Genomic DNA, 22625 nt, shown 5'->3' with positions numbered 1-22625 from the left:
TGCAGCATCTCTCCTGTTATGTTGGCCACTTTTGCCACATCCAATATGGCAGCGACGTTGACGTACGAGTCGGCGCTCAACGCCGTGTCTACGTATATATGTCTATGGTTTATGCTCACAACATGGTGGCTGATATTCAAACATAGGAAGTGCTTTTAGCAGCTGATCGTTAAAACATCTGGATTATGTTGTTGTTGTTGTGTATGTTTTTTACGTGATTTCTGCAAACCCATCAGTACAAGGAAATGGCACTCTGGGACACATTAAAGGCAAGTGTAACTCTTCTGGATTATATACAAAAATGATCACTCTATCGATCTAATAAGGCCTGATTGAGAGTTCTGCATCGGTCCTACGTACATAACTGAAAATCCTCTCTGAAAAAATGTTCTGGGTAGAACCCTGAGGTCCAGAATCAGGACTGGAACCAGGACCACAGACTCACCTTTACAGAGGGTCCTCTTTAGATAAATTAGAACCTGAAACAGAAAGAGAGCATGCTCAGTTATGTCTGATGGGATTGTTAATAAAGAGATTGTTAATGCTATTATGAATCAACAGTAAATAAAGTTACAGCCGTGATAACGTTTCCATCATGAGCCGCAACAGCGAGATCGAGCAGCAGCAGTTTGTCCTGCAGCGAACGGAACTTCTCCAGAGACACGGCCTGCAACGCAGTACAATAATCACAGTACTACTTCGAGTACTAATACTCAGAGTAGTAATTCGCAAAGTAGTGATAGACTGCTGCACTGAGCTTCTACAGAGACAGCATGAAATTCTGAACAAATCCAAACAGGTAAGTCAATAAACAGGTGCGTTACCTTTCCTTGCTGAAGTCTCTGAACTACCTCTTCAGGCGACCAGTCACTGACATAATCCTAATATCACAACATGACATCACCATTAGAAAAAAAAAAAGCACAACTGTAATCACATTACCCACAGAAATCAAATTACAACTGCTTAATGAGCTCATACTTGAATATTTAAGATACTACTGGGTAATCAGAATGCCCATGAGTAATCTGGTTATCTATGAGTATTCAGATTGTGCAGATTGAAGTCTCATGTTACGTACAACTGTAATCGGATTACTAAAAAGAAATTTCTCTTTAAGTAACTGGATTACTCCTAAATATGGTTGGGAAATAAGATTACTCCCAACCTTATTTAGGAGTAATCTGATTACCAGGATAATCTTACCTTGTACTCAGACTTAGGTTTTCTGAGCTCGGGAGCATAGAGCCTGAGAGACGAGTCACTGAGCACTAAAACCCAAAAACACAAAAGGTCAGTCTGAGTGACTCATCCAACCCTCATCCATCACCCATCCGTCAGACTTGATTCATCAATCATATCAATCATCCAAACATCAATTCAATACAATTTTATTTATAGCGCCAAATCACAACAGTCACCTCATGGCACCTTATGCTGTAAGGTAAAAACCCTACAACAGTACAGAGAAAACCCAACAATCAGACGACCCCCTATGAGCAGCACTTTGTGACAGTGGGAAGGAAAAACTCCCTTTTAACAGGAAGAAACCTCCATCAGAACCAGGCTCAGGGGGGGGGTCATCTGCTGGGACCGGTTTGGGATCTGGACCATAGACATGCTGTGGAATAATAGATAATGATTAAGTGCAGAGTGGAGTATACACAGAGAAAGTAAAACAAGGTGAGTGATCAATCTGTATTTATTAGTTGGCGGTGTACCACAGACCTTCAAGGTGGCTGTAATTAAACCTCTACTTAAAAAGCCATCACTGACCCAGCTGTCTTAGCTAATTATAGGCCAATCTCCAACCTTCCTTTTCTCTCAAAGATTCTTGAAAGAGTAGTTGTAAAACAGCTAACTGATCATCTGCAGAGGAACGGTTTATTTGAAGAGTTTCAGTCAGGTTTCAGAATTCATCACAGTACAGAAACAGCATTAGTGAAGGTTACCAATGATCTTCTTAGAGCCTCTGACAGTGGACTCATCTCTGTGCTTGTCCTGTTGGACCTCAGTGCAGCTTTTGATACTGTTGACCATAACATTTTATTACAGAGATTAGAGCTTGCTATAGGTATTAAAGGTACTGCACTGCAGTGGTTTGAATCATATTTATCTCATAGACTCCAATTTGTTCATGTAAATGGGGAGTCTTCTTCACACACTAAGGTTAATTATGGAGTTCCACAGGGTTCTGTGCTAGGACCAATTTTATTTACATTATACATGCTTCCCTTAGGCAGTATTATTAGAAGCATTGCATCAATTTTCATTGTTATGCAGATGATACTCAGCTTTATCTATCAATGAAGCCAGATGACACACATCAATTATTAAACTGCAGGAATGTCTTAAAGATATTAAGGCCTGGATGACCTCTAATTTCCTGCTTCTAAATTCAGATAAAACTGAAATTCTTGTTCTTGGCCCCACAAATCTTAGAAACATGGTGTCTAACCAGATACTTACTCTGGATGGCATTACTTTGGCCTCCAGTAACACTGTGAGAAATCTTGGAGTCATTTTTGACCAGGATATGTCCTTCAATGCACATATTAAACAAATATGTAGGACAGATTTTTTGCATTTGTGCAATATTTCTAAAATTAGAAACATCCTTTCTCAGAGTGATGCTGAAAAGCTCATTCATGCATTTATTACTTCTAGGCTGGACTATTGTAATTCATTATTATCAGGCTGTCCTAAAAGCTCCCTGAAAAGCCTTCAGCTGATCCAAAATGCTGCAGCTAGAGTACTGACAGGGACTAGAAAGAGAGCGCAGATTTCTCCCATATTGGCTTCTCTTCCTTGGCTCCCTGTTAAATCTAGAATAGAATTTAAAATCCTTCTCCTCACATACAAGGTCTTGAATAATCAGGCCCCATCTTATCTCAAAGACCTCATAGTACCATATCACCCCAACAGAGCACTTCGCTCTCAGACTGCTGGCTTACTTGTGGTTCCTAGGATACTTAAGAGTAGAATGGGAGGCAGAGCCTTCAGCTTTCAGGCCCCTCTTCTGTGGAACCAGCTCCCAGCTTGGATTCAGGAGACAGACACCCTCTCTATTTTTAAGATTAGGCTTAAAACTTTCCTTTTTGATCAAGCTTATAGTTAGGGCTGGATCAGGTGACCGTGAACCCTCCCTTAGTTATGCTGCTATAGGCCTAGTCTGCTGGGGGGTTCACATAATGCACTGTTTCTTCTCATTCACCTTATTTACTTTGTTTATACTCCACTCTGCATTTAATCATTAGTTATTATTATCTCTGTCTCTCTTCCCTCTCAGCAGATGACCCCCCCTCCCTGAGCCTGGTTCTGCTGGAGGTTTCTTCTTGTTAAAGGGAGTTTTTCCTTTCCACTGTCATTTTGTGATTTGGTGCTATATAAATAAAACTGAATTAAACTGAATTCAATTGAATCTACAAGTATGATTGTAATGTGATATAGACTATATTGATACAAACAATACTGTCTTATATCCCACATGAAAATATACCGATATTTCTTAAAAACTCAATATATCGCCCAGCCCTTTAATGACCCACGCCTCCTTTAACCCCGTGGTGCATGTGATTATGCACATGAACAATAGAGGGTCATAACCACGTCCAGGGGACTCCACCCACTGGGGTTTAAATACCTGGGTCTCTCCACCTTTGGTTTGAGAACTGAAGAAACCTTTTGGATGAGAGGAGGAACGTCTGAAAGAAACACAAGAAGTCCAGTCGTCTTTTTTCAAGCTCCAGAGACTACTGAGGGGATTGCACTACCACAGGGCAACATTGCAGACATTGAAGACAACTACAAGTACTTTGGAATCCCACAGGAAAATGGGAAGCATGAAGGAGCTGCTAGGAAAGCTGCAACCATCAAGTACCTGCAGAGAGCGAGGCAAATCCTGAGGAGTCAGCTGAATCTGAAGAACAAGATTTGAGCGATCAACACCTACACGCTTCCAGTCATCAGATACTCTGCTGGGATAATAAGCTGGCCAAAAGAGGAGATAGAAGTCACTGACATCAAGACAGGAAAGCTCCTTACCATGCATGAAGGGTTTCATCCCAAATCCATCCTGAGACTGTATGGAAGGAAGGAGGCTGAGGACTAGCGAGTGTCAGAACCACTGTCCTAGATGAAACAATGTAATATGTAATCTAATGTAATCTAATTTGCATTTATGATGGATCATTTGTTTTTGTGTGACTGAAACAAAAATAAACTGAACTGAATCTCCAGACTTAAACCCCAGAGTGTCAGGATGCAGAGGTTATGTTGTGGTGGTGCTCTCTCTCGTTATTTTCCAGGGGGCAGGTCCTGCAGTGTTTTTCTGCCTCCTCAAGGCGGAGCCTGAGTTTGGAGCTGGGTAATCCTGCACACCTGTTTCCTGTTATGCAGCGATTTGCTCTACATTTAAGGTCCAGGTTAAACCCTTGGTCTTCGCCAGAGTGTCTTTCTACCTCCCGCCTAACCACGATGATCCTCGTGTTTGTTCTCATTTAATGTTTATGTCTGTAACCCCAGGAAGCTCCGACTCGCCTCTGCCTGCCTGCCCTCTTGGACCTGCTCGTGTGCCACAGCGTACGGACCACCCTCCACGCTCACTCATTCCTGCCCGCCCCCCCACAGACCAGCCAAACTCCTGCTGCCATTACGTGCCCCTCCTCCAGGATTTCACAGTTCCCGGATTCAAGTAAGACTATCTGTTTTTGTTTGGAATTATCAGCTCGCTCCCCATCTCCAAGAATCTCATAATAATCTGTCTCTTCCTCTGCCTAGAGAGAGTTCCCCTTGCCCCTGGAGTCTGTGACCCGTGAACGCAGTCGATAACCTGTCACCACGCCAGATTACTCTGCGAGACCCTATTGCTAACCTTCTCATTGATTGTGTATTCAATAAATTTCTTATATTCGATGATGTGTGAACATCGTTTTCATATTCTTTGTTGTTTGGAGTATAACGTGCAGTGATCACAATGTGCGATGTGCAGTGCCGTACAGTTAAGCAGCATTTAAAGTGCGATTCATCACAGAAGAACGCGATTAATGGTTTCAAATGCCTTTGTTTAGACAGTTTATGACATCGTCCATTAAACAGGCAAAAAATTAATTTGATATCTGAGTGTTTCTTAGTTTTAGACTAGTCGGTGAGTCTAATTTTTTCCCTTGTTTAAGCGACTATTAATATAGTCGCCAGAACATCCCTAGTAGTGTTATTAGAATTATGCCTATTACTGTTATTTAGGTTTATATCAATAAGAAATATGGATAAATATTCATCAAATATGATCATCCAACATGCATCCATCATCCAGTATTCATCAAACATCGTCAAATGTCATCCAACCTCATCCAACCACCATCTTTCATCCAACCTCCAACCATCCAGCCTCCATTGTAGCATGAGGTCATACCTGGACCCTACAGAGGCTGCACAGGTAGTCCAACTCCTCCAGGATGGCACATCAATACGTGCCATTGGCAGAAGGTTTTCTGTGTCTCCCAGCACAGTCTCAGAGGATGGAGGAGATTCCAGGAGACAGACAGTTACTCTAGGAGAGCTGGACAGGAGCAGGTCCTTAACCCATCAGCAGGACCAGGATCTGCTCCTTTGTGTAGGAGGAACAGGATGAGCCCTGCAGAGCTACAACATGACCTCCAGCAGCCACTGGTGTGAATGTCTCTGACCAAACAATGAGAAACAGACTTCATGAGGGCGACCTGAGGGCCGACGCCCTCTAGTGGGCGCTGTGCTCACTGTGGAGCCTGATTGGCCTTTACCATAGAATACCAGAACTGGCAGGTTTACCATTGGAGCCCTGTGAGAGCAGGTTCACCCTGAGCTAATGTGACAGACCTGAAAGGGTCTGGAGAAGCTGTGGAGAACGTGATGCTGCCTGTAACATCGTTCAGCACGACCGGTTTGGTGGGTCAGTGATGGTCTGGGAGGCGTATCCATGGAGGGACACACAGACCTCTGCAGGCAACAACACCCTGACTGCCATCAGGTATCAGGATGAAACCCTTGGAGCTGTCAGAGCCCACGCTGCTGCAGTGGGTCCTGGTTCCTCCTGGTGCCTCATGTGGTGAGAGTATGCAGGCAGTTCCTGGAGGATGAAGGAGCTGATACCACTGACTGACCTCCACACTCTCCTGACCTAAATCCAACAGAGCACCTCTGGGACGTTATGTTTCGGTCCATCTGATGCTGCCAGGTTGCCCCTCAGACTGTCCAGGGGCTCCGTGATGCCCTGGTCCAGATCTGAGAGGACATCCTCCAGGACACCATCCATCCTCTCATTAGGAACCCTGATGTTGTCAAGCATGCATACAAGCAGGTGGGGCCACACAAACTACTGAGAATCATTCTGAGTTGAAGGTTCCAGCTGCTGCAGCATTTTTACTTTGATTTTCATCTGTAGGCTGATCATTTTCATTTCCATCTAACGACGTGGCGTCCTATCATTCCAACTTTACCCAGTCCATGTCAGTGTAGATATCGGGCATAATTTTTTTTCCCCCATTCAGATCTGATGTGTTTTCAGAGTCAGTTTTTTGAGCAGTGCACCCTCATATACCTGACCCTAACCAGGTGAAATATCCTGAAGGTATAAGAAGACTCACCATCACTGAAGGTCTGGAAGTTTCCTCCTTTAGGTTTTCATGTACAGAATCACATGACAGGTGCAGTTAGTCACATGATCAGGCCTTCCTCTGTCATGTCATGTGTGGCATGTTTGTTGTGATTCAGTGCTATATAAATAAAATTGAACTGAACTAAGTTGCCCCACCTTTGAACAGAGAGCTCAGAGAGTATCCTGACTGACTCCTGCTGATAGATGGTGTGTCAGTGCTGATCCTGGGGAAGGTGGGCTCTCTGTCTGCTCTCTGATTGGATGCTGCTGTCTCTTTAACAGACCAGGAAATACCTGTGGACATAAGTATGACAGGTCACCACCCTACAGCCAATCGCAGCCATGCAGTGAAGAGAACACGGGTGTCTTACTGCCGACTGGCTCGCCGCTCCAGCTGACTTTCTCAACATCGTCTTCATCATCGTCTTCCTCCACCAGCCGCCGGATACTGTTCACCGCCTGCCGTGACTCCTTCAACTGAGAGACAACACCACTCGAGTCACACCTGACAGTCACACCTGAGCGCCACACAATGTCACTGGTATGCGAGCAGGGTTCAGTCTGGACTCTGGAGATCTTACCCTGCTGAATTCATCGTCATCATCATCGAAGGTGAAGGCTTTAAACTTGGAGCTGTGCCAGTAGTCTTCTTCATCGGCCTTACTCTTCATCATCTGGACACAAAGGGTTAATCACTGTTTGAACAAACTTTAAATAAATTGTTAACACAAACAGGAAGGAAACTGTTAGCTGGTCTTGCTAACACACAGCCTGGATTACGTGATGATGTCATCACTGTTTCTGCTAGTTTATCGCGTGATGAGACCACAGGTCAGGAAACAGTGAGCAGCGCTCGCTCAGCTTTGTTTTCTCTTGTTTTAAAAACCCTAAAGAATCCAGCTCCGTCTCCATCAGTCTGAACTCACCTGCAGCAGGTAGAGACAGGACAGGAACCTACTGCTGTGTTAATCATTAACTCTCTTCCTGTCTGCAGCATCATGTGACTGAGCACCTTGCTCCACTCCTCCTGTCACAGAGCACAGGTAACCATGCAGTCCCAGTTGGAATTTTTAACTCGGACTCCAAACTGCTCAGCCTGAGCTATTCCTGCTCTTCCTTCACAAATCACCCCTGACCCTCAACTCCACCCTGCCTGAACCCTCTTCTTCACCTTTCTTGTGCAGTGTCTGCTGCTTTGGATGGTTGACCTCATCCACCTTCAGGACCTCTGCTCCTTGCAGCTTCACCTTTCCACCTGCTCCCCACTCTCACTACAGAGCACAGATCACCATCCACAGCTGCTGAGGTGGCCCCACTCAGGTCTTCAGTACTGCCTGCCCCTCAATTTTACTATCCACTCGCCCCCACTTTGGAAGGTGGGTGGATGTGATGTCTTTGTCACAGTCTTTATCTGTTTGTGGGTGAATGTGTGTAGATGCAGGTATGTATGTGGCTGTGTGTGTTTGTGTGTGTGTGTGTGTGTTGTGCTTGCTGATAGCAATCCGTTCTGGTAGCCATCACCACATTCTGCTGGCAGGTGCTGCCATGAGTACTGAGATCATTGGTAACGACAGGAAACGCCGCTCGGTATCGAGGGGCTCCATCAGCATATTTTTAGGCTTTAATTATTGATTGATAATTGATTATGAACTAAAAACATACCTGCAATGATTCGTCAAAGTAATCGATGATGTTGACTGCAAAAATTGGTCGATGTTGAATTTTAACATCGAAGCATCATATTTTATAACCCATCCATCCATTTTCCGCTCATCATGTGATTTTATAACTGCAATACTAGGTACTGGGACAGACCCGTTCACACATGCCAACAGTGTTACGACACCGGAAGAAGCACAGGAGACTCGCTCTGACTCGCTCTGACTCGCTCTGACTCGCTCTGACTCGCTCTGACTCGCTCTGACTCGCTCTGCGCCAAACGTTAAGACTCGGGACGCTGCATCTCGCCGTGTCCTGATATGACGTTATTTCCATTCTCCACCGTCTGGGGACTGTTTGTCCGGTTCACATCCACACCAAATTTCCACAGTCATGACCACGTGACCTTGAAGGTTAAAGGTCAAGATTAAGTGCTAATGCCAGGGTCATAATGTAAATGCAATCCCGAATCTGATAGGTACCTGTGCACTTTCTAAGAAAGTGATTGAAAGCCTATTTGAAGATGTACTACATTTATTTCAAAATCACAAAATAAAATCATTTCATTGTTTTACCATTAAAATGTATTTATGTAATGTATAGATTTACTAATGACTAATGTCTAAGATTTTATTTGTAAAGAAATCCATGAAGTCACTACTAGTTAACGTGAAAGGAATACTCGGCTCTACAGAGCTCTGACTCTTTGTCAGCCTGGCTACAGTGCTGAAAACAAACCTGGGGTTGTTCTTATTTTCTTCAATTAATGATGATAGTAAGATGTCCTAGCTTTACGGAGGGCTTTTTTATAGAGCAACAAACTCTTTTTCCAGGCTAAATGAGCATCTTCTAATTTAGTGAGACACCATTCCCTCTCCAGCTTTCGGGTTATCTGCTTTAAGCTGTGCGTTTGTGAATTATACCACAGAGTCAGGCACTTCTGATTTGAAGCTTTCCTTTTCAGAGGAGCCACAGTATCCAAAGTTATACGCAGTGAGGATGTAAAACTATTGACGAGATAATCGACCTCACTGGGAGCAGAGTTTAGGTAGCTGCTCTGCACTGTGTTGGCACATGGCACTGAAGAGCATAACAATGAAGGAATTAGATCCTTAAACTTAGTTACAGCACTTTCAAAGACTTCTACTGTAATAAAACTTATTCCCCACTGCTGTGTAATCCATTAAAGTAAATGTAAATGTTACTAAGAAATGATCAGACAGGAGGGGGCTTTCAGGGAATACTGTTAGGTCTTCAGTTTCTATGCCATATGTCAGGACAAGATCCAGAGTATGATTAAAGTGGTGGGTGGGCTCCTTTACATTTTGAGAGAAGCCAATTGAATCTAACAATAGATTAAATGCAGTGTTGAGGCTGTCATTCTCAGCATCTACATGGATGTTAAAATCACCCACTATAATGATTTTATCTGAACTGAGCACTAAATCAGATAAAAAGTCTGAGAAATCAGACAGAAACTCTGAGTAGGGACCAGGTGGACGATAGATCTGGTGGCCAGCAGCACCGGAGACACTCGATATTATCACGGGACGCAGCCGCCCCGTTTACCCGAGAGTCGGAGCTCGGGGCGGTTCTGGACGGAGTGACCCAGGACCCACAGTTTTGTTGTTAGCATTAGCCGGCTAATTGAAAGGTTCCTGTTTTAATATTTTAACATACCGCGGGAATGATGACGTCACCCGACAGCTATCTAACCTGTAAACCGGAAACATCAGCTTCATAAACTGCTGAGCGTGAACCTGATAAGAGATGAGAATCGATGAGAATTTATGAACTTTTTACCTTCACCTGCTTCTTCTTCGTCTCTCAGAGAAAGCTGCTTCCGGCTGCATGGGGCTGATGGGAGTTGTAGTAAACTGCAGCAAAAAAGTTTAAAGGATAGACCCTCTAGGCCAGGGATACTCAACTTGATCTAGCCGAGGGCCACATTTGGAAAATGAGAAGTGGCCGAGGGCCAGCCATTAAACTACATTCATATAAAATGAGCAAACTTTAAAAAAGACTGATAGCTTGTGCTCATATTTTGATGCATTTTATTAGCTCCACTGCAATTCAGCAAGATATATTTTGAACCATCTTGAACAGCATAGCTGGAACGTTTCCTATTATGCAGGCAAATATTGGACAAATTCAAAAATGAAAATGATTATTAACAGTTCTTAGGCATAGAATGAACATATTTCAGCTCTTTTGGTGTGAAACCTGTTTATAAAATATATTAAACACATAACTGCACAGTGTAAGCCACCAAATGTTGGAATAGTTCAGAAATACAATTTAAAAAAAAAAACTGCTTTACTATATTTCAGTTATTTTAAAGTTTGGAACAGACAGCACAGGTATGTAATCAGATGTTTATGTTTTAACCTTTCATTAGGGTTTAATATTTTTCCCGAAAATGACATGAATCAAATCCCGGGAAATGACGAGCCATTTCCCGGGAATCCCGGGAAAAAGTTTATTTATTTTTTTATTTTAATTAGGCCTTCTGTAGCCTGTGTCGGCCTTAACCTATTGTGATATTGTAGAGGTAGCTTTCCAGCTATGTCCTGTTATGCCCAGTAGGGGGCAACGTCGGCTTGATTAACGCAATAAAACCTACATCTCGACATTCGAGTGCTCGAGCTATGCGGTGTTGTATCGTTCCTCAACACTCCCTTAACAAATAAAATTCGAATATTCCTCCATTGTACATGGAATTATACCAAGATATTTTACAACTGCTGGTGCAAAACAATACGGTTCATCTCCACAGCATTGATAAAGGCTCAGCCACGCTGTCGTGGCGACATCTGTTGCACTATATCTCCCCAGTGGAACGCTGTAATAGTCATTGAAAAGTTAACTACCGTACTTCACTACAATATGACATAACACAGGGCCTTGAGTAATGCACTACGACTTGGTCATTGCCATTCTGGCAACAGCAAATTTATAACACCGTGTCTGAGGGTTAAAGTAGGTTCGCTGTGAATCGTCTTTTGAAAAACTGGCCAATCCTTATAGCCTAAAAAATATACATTTTACTCAACTCCATTTTAAAAGCGAAATATGTTAAATCAATCTATTTCATGATAATTTCTTCACACATTAGGCCCGTATCCTAATTCATGATTGTTAGTAAGCGGCTGCAAACGAGGAAAAGAAACACTCGAAGTTAAACAGATATTTCTTTATTGTTCAGGGCAGGCATATTTTATAGGCTATATAATGCAATATAACAATATATAATAATATAAAATTATATAATACAAAATACCTTAGGGTAAACACATTGCCTATGATTTCAACAAATTAAAGAGGAAAAAAGTACAACTGTGTAATACCTCTATTAAAACGCTTGAGATGAAGGCTGAAGCCTTAAACGGAGGCTGAATGTGCCTGAAATGAAGAGTAATGCTTTTCGCATTAAACAAACCCTTCTCTCAATATTTCCTTAAATTTAACATTCTGAAGCTTTCTTTTCTTTCTGAAAGTCAAATCGACGCGCGCGACTTTTTTCCCGGTTTCCCGTCTAACGTTTCCCGGGAAACGGGAAATGGTTCTGATCGCATTTCCCGGGAATCCCGGATCCCGGGATTAAACCCTACTCTTCATGCATCACATACTATTAGTTACTGACTACATGCTTAATGTGAGGTAACACATCTCATTTCCTTTGAGAGCTTACTGAAGTTTGGTTTCTGAGAGGTCAAGGCAATATGCAAGCACTGGTTGAGATGTGAGTCGGTGAGTCTATTGCGCTTTTTGTCCTTAATTAGATTCATCACTGAAAACCCCGACTCGCATATGTAAGTGGATCCGAACATTGTCAAAATGTATATAGCGAGTCTTTTAGAGTTCGGATACTGATGAACAGAGTGTGCCCAAAATTCACACAGTCTCTCCTCTCTGAACTTGGCTTTTAGGACATATTAGCCTGCATCTGGACCAGTTCCAGCTGGAAAGCGCCCTCACTGATAGCAGGCACAGCGTTTTTTGCCTCTGCTGGGCAGCTCCCGTGACAGCAACGGCGAACGGGTTGCGCACAAACAGTAGCAGTTGCTGTGGGATTTTGAAGTTGTGAAACCGCGATCTGAAGTTCTCTGACAGATTTTTTAACAGTGCTACCATTCGTGACAGCACAATCCCATTTGTAGGAACATCACGCAGGGTAGGGAAGTGAAGTTTTTTCCCCTCTATGTCCGTCACGAATACGCCCAAGGTTGTCTGAAAAGCGCTCACTTTTTCAAAGAGCTCTCCCACATTCGAATCCCCACCTTGGAGCTGCAGGTTAAGATGGTTCAAGTGATTAGTGATATCACACAGAAATGCAACCAGAGCCACAGATTCCTGATCTTGCATAAACTGAGAGAACTCATCTGCTTTCTTTGTTTTTTTGACCGGAAAGAAATTCTGTGATTTCTTTGCGCAGTGCAAAGAAGCGCTGTAGGACTCGCCCCCTGCTCAGCCATCTGACATCATTGTGCTGTAGTAGGTCTGAATATTGAGCTTCTTGCTCCTGTAGTAGCATTTTGAAAAGCCGGTGCTGTAAACTTGAAGTTGAGCGAATGTGATTTACAATTTTGATCACTGTGTCCATCACTCCTTTCATTTCACCAGACAGTTTGGCACACAACACCGTCTGGTGAATGATGCAGTGTAGTGAACTAACTGTGGGGTGGTCCGATATGAGATGTGATGCTAAGCCCCTCTCTCGTCCTATCATAGATGGCCCACCGTCAGTTACAAGGAGGTTGATTTTATCCAGCTCCAGAGAATTCTTATCAAAGAAACTTTTCATAGAATTGTACATGGCCTCACCTGTTGCATTGCTCTTGATGGGCAAAAGGCACAGCAGCTCCTCTTTGAAAAGCTCCCCGTTAAAATATCTCACAAACACGGACAGCTGTGCAGTGTCTGTTGCATCTGTAGACTCGTCCATAGCTATTGACATGTAATCCACACACTTCAGTTCAGCAAGTAAAGTAGAAAAACTGTCCTCATACAAAGTTTCTAGTCTCCGTGCCGCCGTTGAATCCGAAAGCTGAACCTGCTTCACGCGGTTAACGATGTCTCTTTGTGTTTGTCACCGGCAAACAACTCCTCCACGATTCCCAAAGTGCACACTTTCACAAGCTCAGCGTCCACAAATGGCTTGCCCTTTTTAGCCAGCTCCCAGGTTACACGCAGTGAAGCAGCGGTGGCTTTTTCAGCAGCAGTAGTGGAAGTCATCAAGATTGTTGATGTGGTAGCATAAGACAACTTTAAGGCCTCAGTCTTGTCTTTTCGTGCAATGCTACCAACCGGGAAAGCTGCACTGAAGCTAGCATGTTTTGACTCGTAATGCCGCTTAATGTTAGCAACTTTGCATACAGCAACTGTCTTTTGGCAAATTAAACACAACGGTTTTGCGTTGGCATGAGGTGGCAAAATGAATGCAAAATCATCTGTCCATTTGTTATTAAACTGTCTGTTTTCAAGGTCAACTTTTCTCCGCTTACTAACCTCACTCATTTTTTGCCAAGATATTCATTTAAGGACACGTCTTTTCCTCGCAGATCAGCAGTGATTCTTGACCTGCGCAAACTGTTCACTACCTTAAAGGCCCAAATCATTAGGACCTAAAGGGCCGTGTACAAACTAATGATTCTGTCTTACAGACAGTTCACTTTGTGAACACAAGGGGGAATTATTCAGCATTTGTTACACAATAAAAGGGAAAATTATTTTAATTTTGAGCAATTACAAGAAAGGGCCGCGGGCCGGTCACCAGCCAATCACGGGCCGGATTTGGCCCGCGGGCCGTGAGATGAGTATGACTGCTCTAGGTTAAAGTAGGTCTTTCAAAAATCATAAGCGTCTCACAGTCAGGATTTATGAAAGGTTGGTTAATTCATAATAATATCAGATTGGTTTTAGATCTTATAGATTGCAGCGACCTGGTACAAGATGATGCTTATATTTTTCTTGACTTTCAAAAAGCACTTGATTCAGTTGAATATCTTTTTATTTATGATACAATAAAATCTTTTTGGATTTGGTGCATATTTTTTTGGGATATTTAATTAAGATGTTACACACAGATATAATCGCTGTGTTTCCATTCCTGAAGGTCCAAGATTCAACATAGGAAGAGGAATAAGACAAGGGTGCAGTTTATCTCCATTATTGTTTATTACTGTTGCTGACTTATTGTCTATTTGGTTAACTCTGAAATTGAAGGCCTTACTCTAGATAGAAAGAAAATAGTTATTAGTAAATTAGAGGATGACACGACACTCTTTTTGAAAAATAAGGAACAAATACCTGTGGCTCTTTCAGGTGGTGGAATCATTGTCCCAGGCTTCGGGCCTAATTCTTAACCTTAAGCTTTCACGACAGTTCATGAATATATGTTGTATAGTATCCCAGTGAAAAAGGAGGTTCGATACTTTGGTATTTGGGTGTCCTAAGATAGTAACAGCAAGAACATCCAGAAGCCAAGTCAAAAATCCAGAAGAATTCTAAATAATTGGCTGCAAAGAGACAACATTGTTTGGAAGATCATTATTGACAAAAATTGAATTTACCTCCAGACTAATATACCCCACTTACTCTTTACCTCTCCACAAAACCCATGAAGGAAATAAACGCCCTCATTTTCAGCTTCATTTGGAAAAATAAACATTGCTGTGTCAGGAAAGCAGACATGATCAAAAGCTTTGAAGAAGGAGGAATAAAAGTGATTGATTTTGAAACTATGAATGGTGTACTAAAGCTAAGATGGGTTCAGTCCTTTTTAAGAAGTAGCGAGGACATTTGGTTCTCTTTACCCAAGTGTGTGTTTAAGAAATTAGGTGGTATAGATCTCCTCTTGAAATGTGACTTTGAGGTTTCTAAATTACCCGTGAAACTCTCGGCCCTCCATCAACAGGTTCTGTTGTACTGGAAGATGATTTACAAACATAACTTTAGTCCACACAGTGTCCCACTGTGGAACAACAGAATGATTCTAAGGAGAAGGAAATCAATATTCATGGAGGGAGGGATGGATAAACAAATTTGGTCCATTGTTCATTTAATGAACGATAAAGGGGATCAATTAAAATATGAGGAATTTAGCAATAAATATAAAATAATCTGTACCCCTGAGGATTACATGTGATTGATAATATTCCAATTGCAATGATTATTATAATGAGGAATAACTTAGAGTAGACCCCAACCCCAGATTGCATAAAACAATCATCAATGATATAAACTTTGTAGATAAAAAATGTACTAACCTAGTCTTGAGAAAAATTTTAAATGATAAGATTTATCCTGGGTCCTCTAAAAGAACATGTCATTGAAAAAAACTTTAACAAACAAGAAATTCTATCAATCAGAACTAATTTTTTAAATTTTCCAATCCCTCCTAAAGTTAAAGAAACCCACTTTAAAATTTTAAATGAAATTTATCCTTCACAGGAATTCATTAAAAGAATATTCAAATTTGAAATATGAGGAGTGTTATTTTTGTAAATCATCGTTGGAATCAACAGAACGTTATACATAACTGGTCAATGTCTAAGTCTCTTCAAATAGATTCTTTTTCTTGGAAAGGGATCAAATATGGTATCAATAAGAAATAAAAAAGTTGAATATTAGATAAATAATATTTTTCATTTAAAAAAATGACTTTAAAAAAAATTAATACAGACCCTGCAGTCAAACTTTTCTCACTTATTTCGAAATTTTTTTTTATAAACCCTAGATTCAGTGTTTCTTTTATATGGTTTTTGAAATTTTTTAAAACCTTTTTCTCATTGGTTTCCATATTGAGCTGTTATAAATACTCATATTCTGTTTTTCCTTATTTTATTTATTTTTCTTTCTCTAACTAAGTTGTTAGTTAGGGAGGTTTTATTTAAGATTTTTTTTTAAAAAACCTAAATTTGAAATGGTCATTGTCAATATGTGTGTATAAGTGTTATTTATTTATTTATTTTTGCATTGTTTTATTGTTTAATTTTTTAAAAAAAAGGATAAACCCAAACAGAGGAAGTGACGTTAAAGCTTCACGTCATTGTATCGTTTTGGTCGGTTTGCTGTGACGTCATGTTCAGACATGTTCTTTAAATCCTTTACAAGAATAAATGCTAAAAAACAAAATAAACCGGATTTCCTTTGAAACGTGACTAAAACAGTAATTTGAGCGGGTCTCTGTCAGGGGCCCGCCCCCTATACTTTTACTTTGAAAGCGCTGGGAGGAAGTGTGTGTCAGCTGTTTCGGGCTCAGCGGGAGCAGCGAGCCGCCGGCCGCAGCCCGTATTGATGACTGATCGGTGATGGCTAAATGGGGTGAAGGAGACCCTCGATGGATCGTGGAGGAGAGAACCGACGCGACGAACGTCAACAACTGGCACTGGTGTGTCCCATGACCGCGGCTGTGGTACTGTGGACACTCTGCTGGTTCATAATGATAATACACGGATCCGTGTGAGCCGGACAGATTGAGGCAGGTGAAGGTTCAGGTAACGTTGCTGATGGATCACTGACAGGAAATACTAGAAGCTCAGTCATGTGACCTGCTGACGTCCATCTTCAGGTGTATTAAAGCTTTTATTTTTTGAGTCAAAGCCTCAGGTGTTTGTAGAGCAACGTGTGGGGGTGTGGCCTCCTAAAGGTAACTGAGCTCATTTCTATGGCAACAGCCTGATTATTTTCATGACTAACTGATGGCCCTGAGCGCAGAAGAAGAAACCTCTAGAACGGTGTGTGTGTGATACTGTAGGATGGGTTATTTTAAACTGTGTGTGTTCATATGTGAGTGTGTTACATATATATGTGTGTGTGTAATGTGAGCCAGCAGCTGCTTCAGTGTGTTCAGAGGTATTTTTAAAGGCTGTGATGTCAGAGGTGGGCGGGCTGACCGTCTTCTGTCCCCCATCAGGACGGAGCGGGATGTGTCCTCCTGGTCCTCTGAGTGCCTCCGGAAGCTCCTCCTCGGTGTGCGGGTGGAGGGAGCCGAGGGAGTCTGCAAGCTGACGGATGTCACCAAGCTGGAGGGCGAAGCTTCCATCAACAACCGCAAAGGGAAGCTCTTCTACTTCTATGAGTGGCAGCTGAGGGCCAGCTGGCTGGGTTAGTGATGTCACTGATGAGGTCATCCATGCACAATGGAAGGCCATGAGGCTCAGTTCAGACCGCACTGTAACCTCCACGCAGCCCGTCTGCCACCACAGTCCTGCAGAGCAGGCCTCAGAGCTCGCTGCCTCCAGGCTCTCGTTTTCTGAAGCGTTGTTGTGTTCTTGTTTTTTGATGTGTGGGGTTATTATTCCCTGTTTTCTGTTGTTTCGTAGATTTGTTTTTATCCGTAAGCTTGTTTCTTATTTATAATATTGTCAGTTTGTGTGTCTTTCTGTTGTCAGTCAGCATGTTACAGCAGTGGTTTTCCTTTATATGTTTTTATTTATTTACTGTGCTGGAAAAGTTCATTTTTCTAGAAATGAGAGCGGCTCCATCCAAAGTGGGACGGATGCAGTCTCTGCTAACAGAGCGGGGGGGGGGGGGGGGGGGGGGGGCAAGGGCACCCAGGGCTGCTCTTCTGCTGGCGGTAACCGTTTCCTGTTTCCTGTGTAGGGACGTCCTGCGGTGGAGTGAAGTTCAGAGGAACCGTCGACGTGTCCAACCTGTCTGACGAGAACAGCGAGGACGAGCTGGACGTGAGTGTGACTGTCCTGATACGGAGCAGCGGGAGAGTCGCACAGATCCCAGTGAAGCAGTGATTTAATGAGGATTAATGCCTAAATTCATTTACAAATCACTTTAAAATTTTTATTGAGACATTAATAAAGTAATTTATTGTTCGAAAACTTAATGGATAAAAAAGGAATTTTAGATATTTATCTGAACTATTAATCCAATAATAAATACTTCAAATGGTAAATGGACTAGTTCTTATATAGCGCTTATCTACTCAGTATGAGCACTCAAAGCGCTTATTCAACATGTTTACATTTACCAATGCACTCCCTTTCATACAAGCATTTCCACATAATCGCTTTAATTATCGAACATTCACTTACATTCATACTCTTGACATTTGCATCGGAGAGCAACTTGGGGTTAAGTATCTTGCCCAAGGATTACATTGACATGCAGCCTGGAGTAGCCAGGATTCAAACCGCTGACCTTCCGATCAGTAGGTGACCTGCTCTACCTACTGAGCTACAGCCACCCCATTCTGTAAATACAATGAAAACTGTATTTACAGAAAAAACATTCAACTCTGAAAAACAACCTCATTAAAAACATTTTAAATCAGAATGAAAAAATGTTTTTAAAAGAGAAATAAGTCAATTCAATTCAAATGTATTTATATAGCATCAAAATCAGGATAAACAGTCGCCTCAAGGCGCTTTGTATTGTGGGTAAAGACCCTACAATAATACAGAGAAATACTATGAGCAGCACTTGGTGACAGTGGGAAGGAAAAACTCCCTTTAACAGGAAGAAACCTCCCTCAGAACCAGGCTCAGGGAGGGGGGGTCATCTGCTGAGGGGGGGGGGATTAATAATAACTAATGATTAATGCAGAGTGGGGTTGTTGAGGATTCGACCTCTGTTGCTGGGTACCAGATTAACTGACCACTGCAGGGGTCAGAGAGCACAGACTCATCAGAGGGATTTAAACATTTAATGATGAACTGAAGCAGCCTTGATACATGGCAGTTTCTGTAGATACATAACATAAAGAAAGATGCACAGTCTGCATACACACATTCAACATATAGACTGAAAACTAGCAATCACACAATAGCTAATTAGCGTTATGCTAACGCTACAAATCGGACATTCTATAGAGCTCAAAACACGATCTAACCGGATCTAACATTGTCAGAAGTGATAACCAATTTAAACATATCATCATGCTTTCTCATAAACACAACTTACATCGTCAGTGACTGCTGTACTGCTGCTAGTATGACAAGCGAAGCTGAACACACCGGAAACAGGAAATGAACTAGGCACTTTCAAAATAAACAGGTGTTTCAGAATAAAGGTCTAACTGTATGAACGTCTCTACTTGAAGAATTCTTAACAGGGGTATAAACAGAGTGCATCATGGGAACCCTGCAGCCTTGGCTTACTGCAGTTGGATTTATTGTTGCCTTCTTGAAGCAGGAGCTCCACATCGAAGCTGTTTTGACTTTTTACGTCTCGTCTTTCCTGCATTTTAACAACCAGTGATTTCATCATTATTAATGCCAAAAAAATCTTTATTTTAATTTGACCTTTGAACCAATTTCTTTCCTTCTTTCTTTTTAAATTGCATTTTTAACACTAGGACCATCCATCCATTTCCTTCTGCTTATCCTTTTCAGGGTCTCGGGGGGCTGGAGCCTGTCCCAGCTGTCATAGGGCGAGAGGTGGGGTACACCTGGTCAGGTCACCAGCCTGTCACAGGGCCAACACAGAGAGACAGACAGTGGGCAGTTTAGAATCAGCAGTTAACCTAACACCACTAACTGCATGTCTGCATGCCGGAGAACCCGCAGAGAACCCGCACAGAAAGGTGGATTCAAACCCAGGACCTTCTAGCTGTGTGGAAACAGTGCTAACCACCGCGCCACCGTGCTGCCCACACTAGAACCACCAAGGGGGTAGTTTTGACCCCTTGGTGGTTCTAACAATCCTGTAACTCGGGTAAAAGAAACCCATCAGCTCAGCCTTCACTGAGCTCATTCATCAGATAGTGACTTTTGTGTAGGAGCACATTTTTAAGCACCTCCAGCTGACTGCTGCAGGATTAGGTCTATCTAAATAAATCTACCCTTTATTTACTGAAGACAAAGCTCTCACTGACATTAAAGTGTTTTTCCAAAATTAATGTGAACTTTTCATGATGTTCCCCTATAATAATTACACTCAGATGTGTTATCTGTTTACCCTTTGTTTATTAGTTTATCTAAATGTGTATTTATCTTTATGGTCTATAATGAAATGATCTAAATATTTATAAAACTACAAAAATCCTGCCTTAAATACTTGAATCTCACTTAAGATGAAAAAATATGCTTTTCTGTAAATCTGTTTTCTTCCTTTGAAGGATTTATCAATGGATTAATACTCCATAGAAATATTTATTTAGAATTCCTTTTTATTGTCCATGAAATGATCCAATAATTTATCAATGTCTAAATAAATAAAAAAAACTAAAAAGTAATCAGTAAATTAATTTACGAATGCATGTTTTATTACACAATTCATTATTAAATCACAAAATGCTTTATTTTGATCTGTGTGACTGCTGCTCCTCATGTACTGGTGCGTGTACTGGTGCGTGTACTGACGCTCATTTTGCTATCCAGATCTCTGTGGCTCTGTGTAAGGACCAGCCCAACACGCCCCTCTTGGACCTCATGAAGAGGTCTGGGGTTCCGGAGGTCCGCAGGGTTCTGGGAGAGTACGTCCAGCAGCTCAAATCAGGTGTGTTACCAAAAGACATCAGGTGCTTTGTGAGCACAGGAGGTTGTAGAGCTGTTGTAGGAAGTCCTCTGTGTGTCTGAACCACATCAATCAGTATCTATCAAAGTCCTTCAGGGTCAGTCCACACAGGAAGAGGCTTGTAGCAATGTGGAAACTGAAGGTCTTGGATTTTATATGGCCCGTGTGTCTTGTCCATACAGTGTTATTTTTGGCCTGCTGGTCCAAGCAATGAATACAAATCAGCATGCAATTCCTGTTTTTAACTCATAGAGGCAGTGTTGTGTGTGCTAACTGCTTCAAAACCTCAAAAGAAGAAGACTGAATGATTAACCAATCGCAGCCATGCTGTGCAGTGGCGGCTCCAGAAATATTTCTCTGCAGGTGCTAAAGGGGGGCTAAGCATTGCCCCAGCAGCGCCTACCGCACTGCTCCACTTGGGAGGTAATGAGTGCCCTCTGCCTGCTGTGTGGTGCATGTAGCTTTCTGCCATGGTCTGACAGGTAGGTTTTAACCGAAGGTCCCCCCCCCACCACCATCACAGGTACAATCAGAATTTCTTTTAAAATTTTATTTAAAAAACATGGAAGAAACTGAAATATTACTATAAACAAACACAACAAAAAACAAACTGTAATACTGGGTAAGTTAAAAGTATAACAACCAACTAAAAAAATAAGTAATGTAGAATCTGGCCCAGTTGGGCAACACTGCACCATCCACCAACATTTGTCCGAACCATCTAGTTTCATATTTGTGTTATTTTTTCATCAGGATTCAGGTTCACACAAACACTGTGAATTAATGACCATATTTACAGTATTATATATAGGGATGGGAATTGATAAGAATTTAGCAGTTCCCATTCCATTATCGATATCACTTATCAATTCGATTCTCTTCTCGATTCTCATCGGGTTAGTGAAAATGTACCACAAATGGTTTGGTTTGCATTAACTCTTTTTAATATAAAGTAGAAAAATTAAAAGTGGTATAAAAAAAAGAATTCCTCTTTCAAAATTAATAGTAATAATATTTTAACATAAAATACAACAGCGAGGTGAGCGAGAAGCAGCCCTGAGCCCGCCAGACTCTGACAGTCCTCACCACTAAATGTTACAGGAGATGGAGATTATTCATACACTATAGTGAAAACAGTACAGCCAAAAGGGTTGCAACTATTGATTATTCCATTTATTGAGTGATCGGATTAGAAACTTTTCTCGTATTAACAATTCATTTGCATATTTTAACTTCCATACTGCAGTTTTTTTTGTTTTTTTTTGCTGTGTGAAACAAACAGCGGTGGATGGAGCAGCTACAAAGTTCTCGTTTCATCACTTATTGATCAGGTGGTTGATGAAGGACCTCCAGCTGTTTCAAAGTAAAGGTTTAACAGTGGTTACAGGAAAAAGCGCTGCTGCTTTGGACGCCAGAAAAACGTTTCCTTTCGCTCCATCCGTGCTCATCGGTAACGGCTCCGCCTTTTTTGCGCTTGCTGCGCAAGCGGCCCGATGTTTTCCTAAACACGGCAGCTTTTTTAAGTACACACGATTAGAACTCATGGAAATAGGCAAACATTCTTCAAACTTTGTTCCAGCGGACACTAAGTCATTTCCAAAACGGATTATTCGTCCACAGAAGCACCCGGAATTAATCCAAACTGCCGCTAGACCCAGGCTTTTCTCAGACCTCAAGTACACAAGTATGAACTTGCATACTTGACAAGTTCGTACTTGACAAGTACAAACTTGTCAAGTACGAACTTGACAAGTACGAACTTGTCAAGTACGGGGATTATTTCTCAACTGGAACACCAGCGTACTTGATGACATCACAGCTCAGCTCCAGTGTTTCTGTCGCCTTCCAGCTTAAATTT

General features: G+C 41.9%; 2 protein-coding genes across 2 annotated transcripts; one reads left to right on the top strand and one right to left on the bottom strand.

Annotated features, from left to right (window-relative positions):
- Positions 1 to 305: 305 nt before the first annotated feature.
- LOC115775507 (spermatogenesis-defective protein 39 homolog) lies at positions 306 to 19252 on the bottom strand. The gene is made up of 9 exons (XM_030723034.1): positions 19214 to 19252; positions 7216 to 7308; positions 7006 to 7111; positions 6791 to 6928; positions 6624 to 6662; positions 1207 to 1271; positions 825 to 881; positions 575 to 667; positions 306 to 479 (listed from the first exon to the last, which is right to left on the bottom strand). The coding sequence occupies exons 2-9, from the start codon at positions 7306 to 7308 to the stop codon at positions 306 to 308; spliced, it is 765 nt and encodes a 254-aa protein (XP_030578894.1). The 5' UTR covers positions 19214 to 19252.
- On the top strand, positions 16450 to 18159 carry LOC115775508 (activator of 90 kDa heat shock protein ATPase homolog 1-like). The gene is made up of 3 exons (XM_030723035.1): positions 16450 to 16685; positions 17211 to 17401; positions 17900 to 18159. The coding sequence occupies exons 1-3, from the start codon at positions 16606 to 16608 to the stop codon at positions 18043 to 18045; spliced, it is 417 nt and encodes a 138-aa protein (XP_030578895.1). The 5' UTR covers positions 16450 to 16605; the 3' UTR covers positions 18046 to 18159.
- Positions 19253 to 22625: the final 3373 nt, after the last annotated feature.

This window comes from Archocentrus centrarchus, unplaced genomic scaffold (genome assembly GCF_007364275.1).
Source record: "Archocentrus centrarchus isolate MPI-CPG fArcCen1 unplaced genomic scaffold, fArcCen1 scaffold_170_ctg1, whole genome shotgun sequence".
Lineage (NCBI taxonomy): Eukaryota > Metazoa > Chordata > Actinopteri > Cichliformes > Cichlidae > Archocentrus > Archocentrus centrarchus.
The sequence above is the reverse complement of the archived record's forward strand: the minus strand, read 5'-3'. Positions and strand labels throughout refer to the sequence as shown.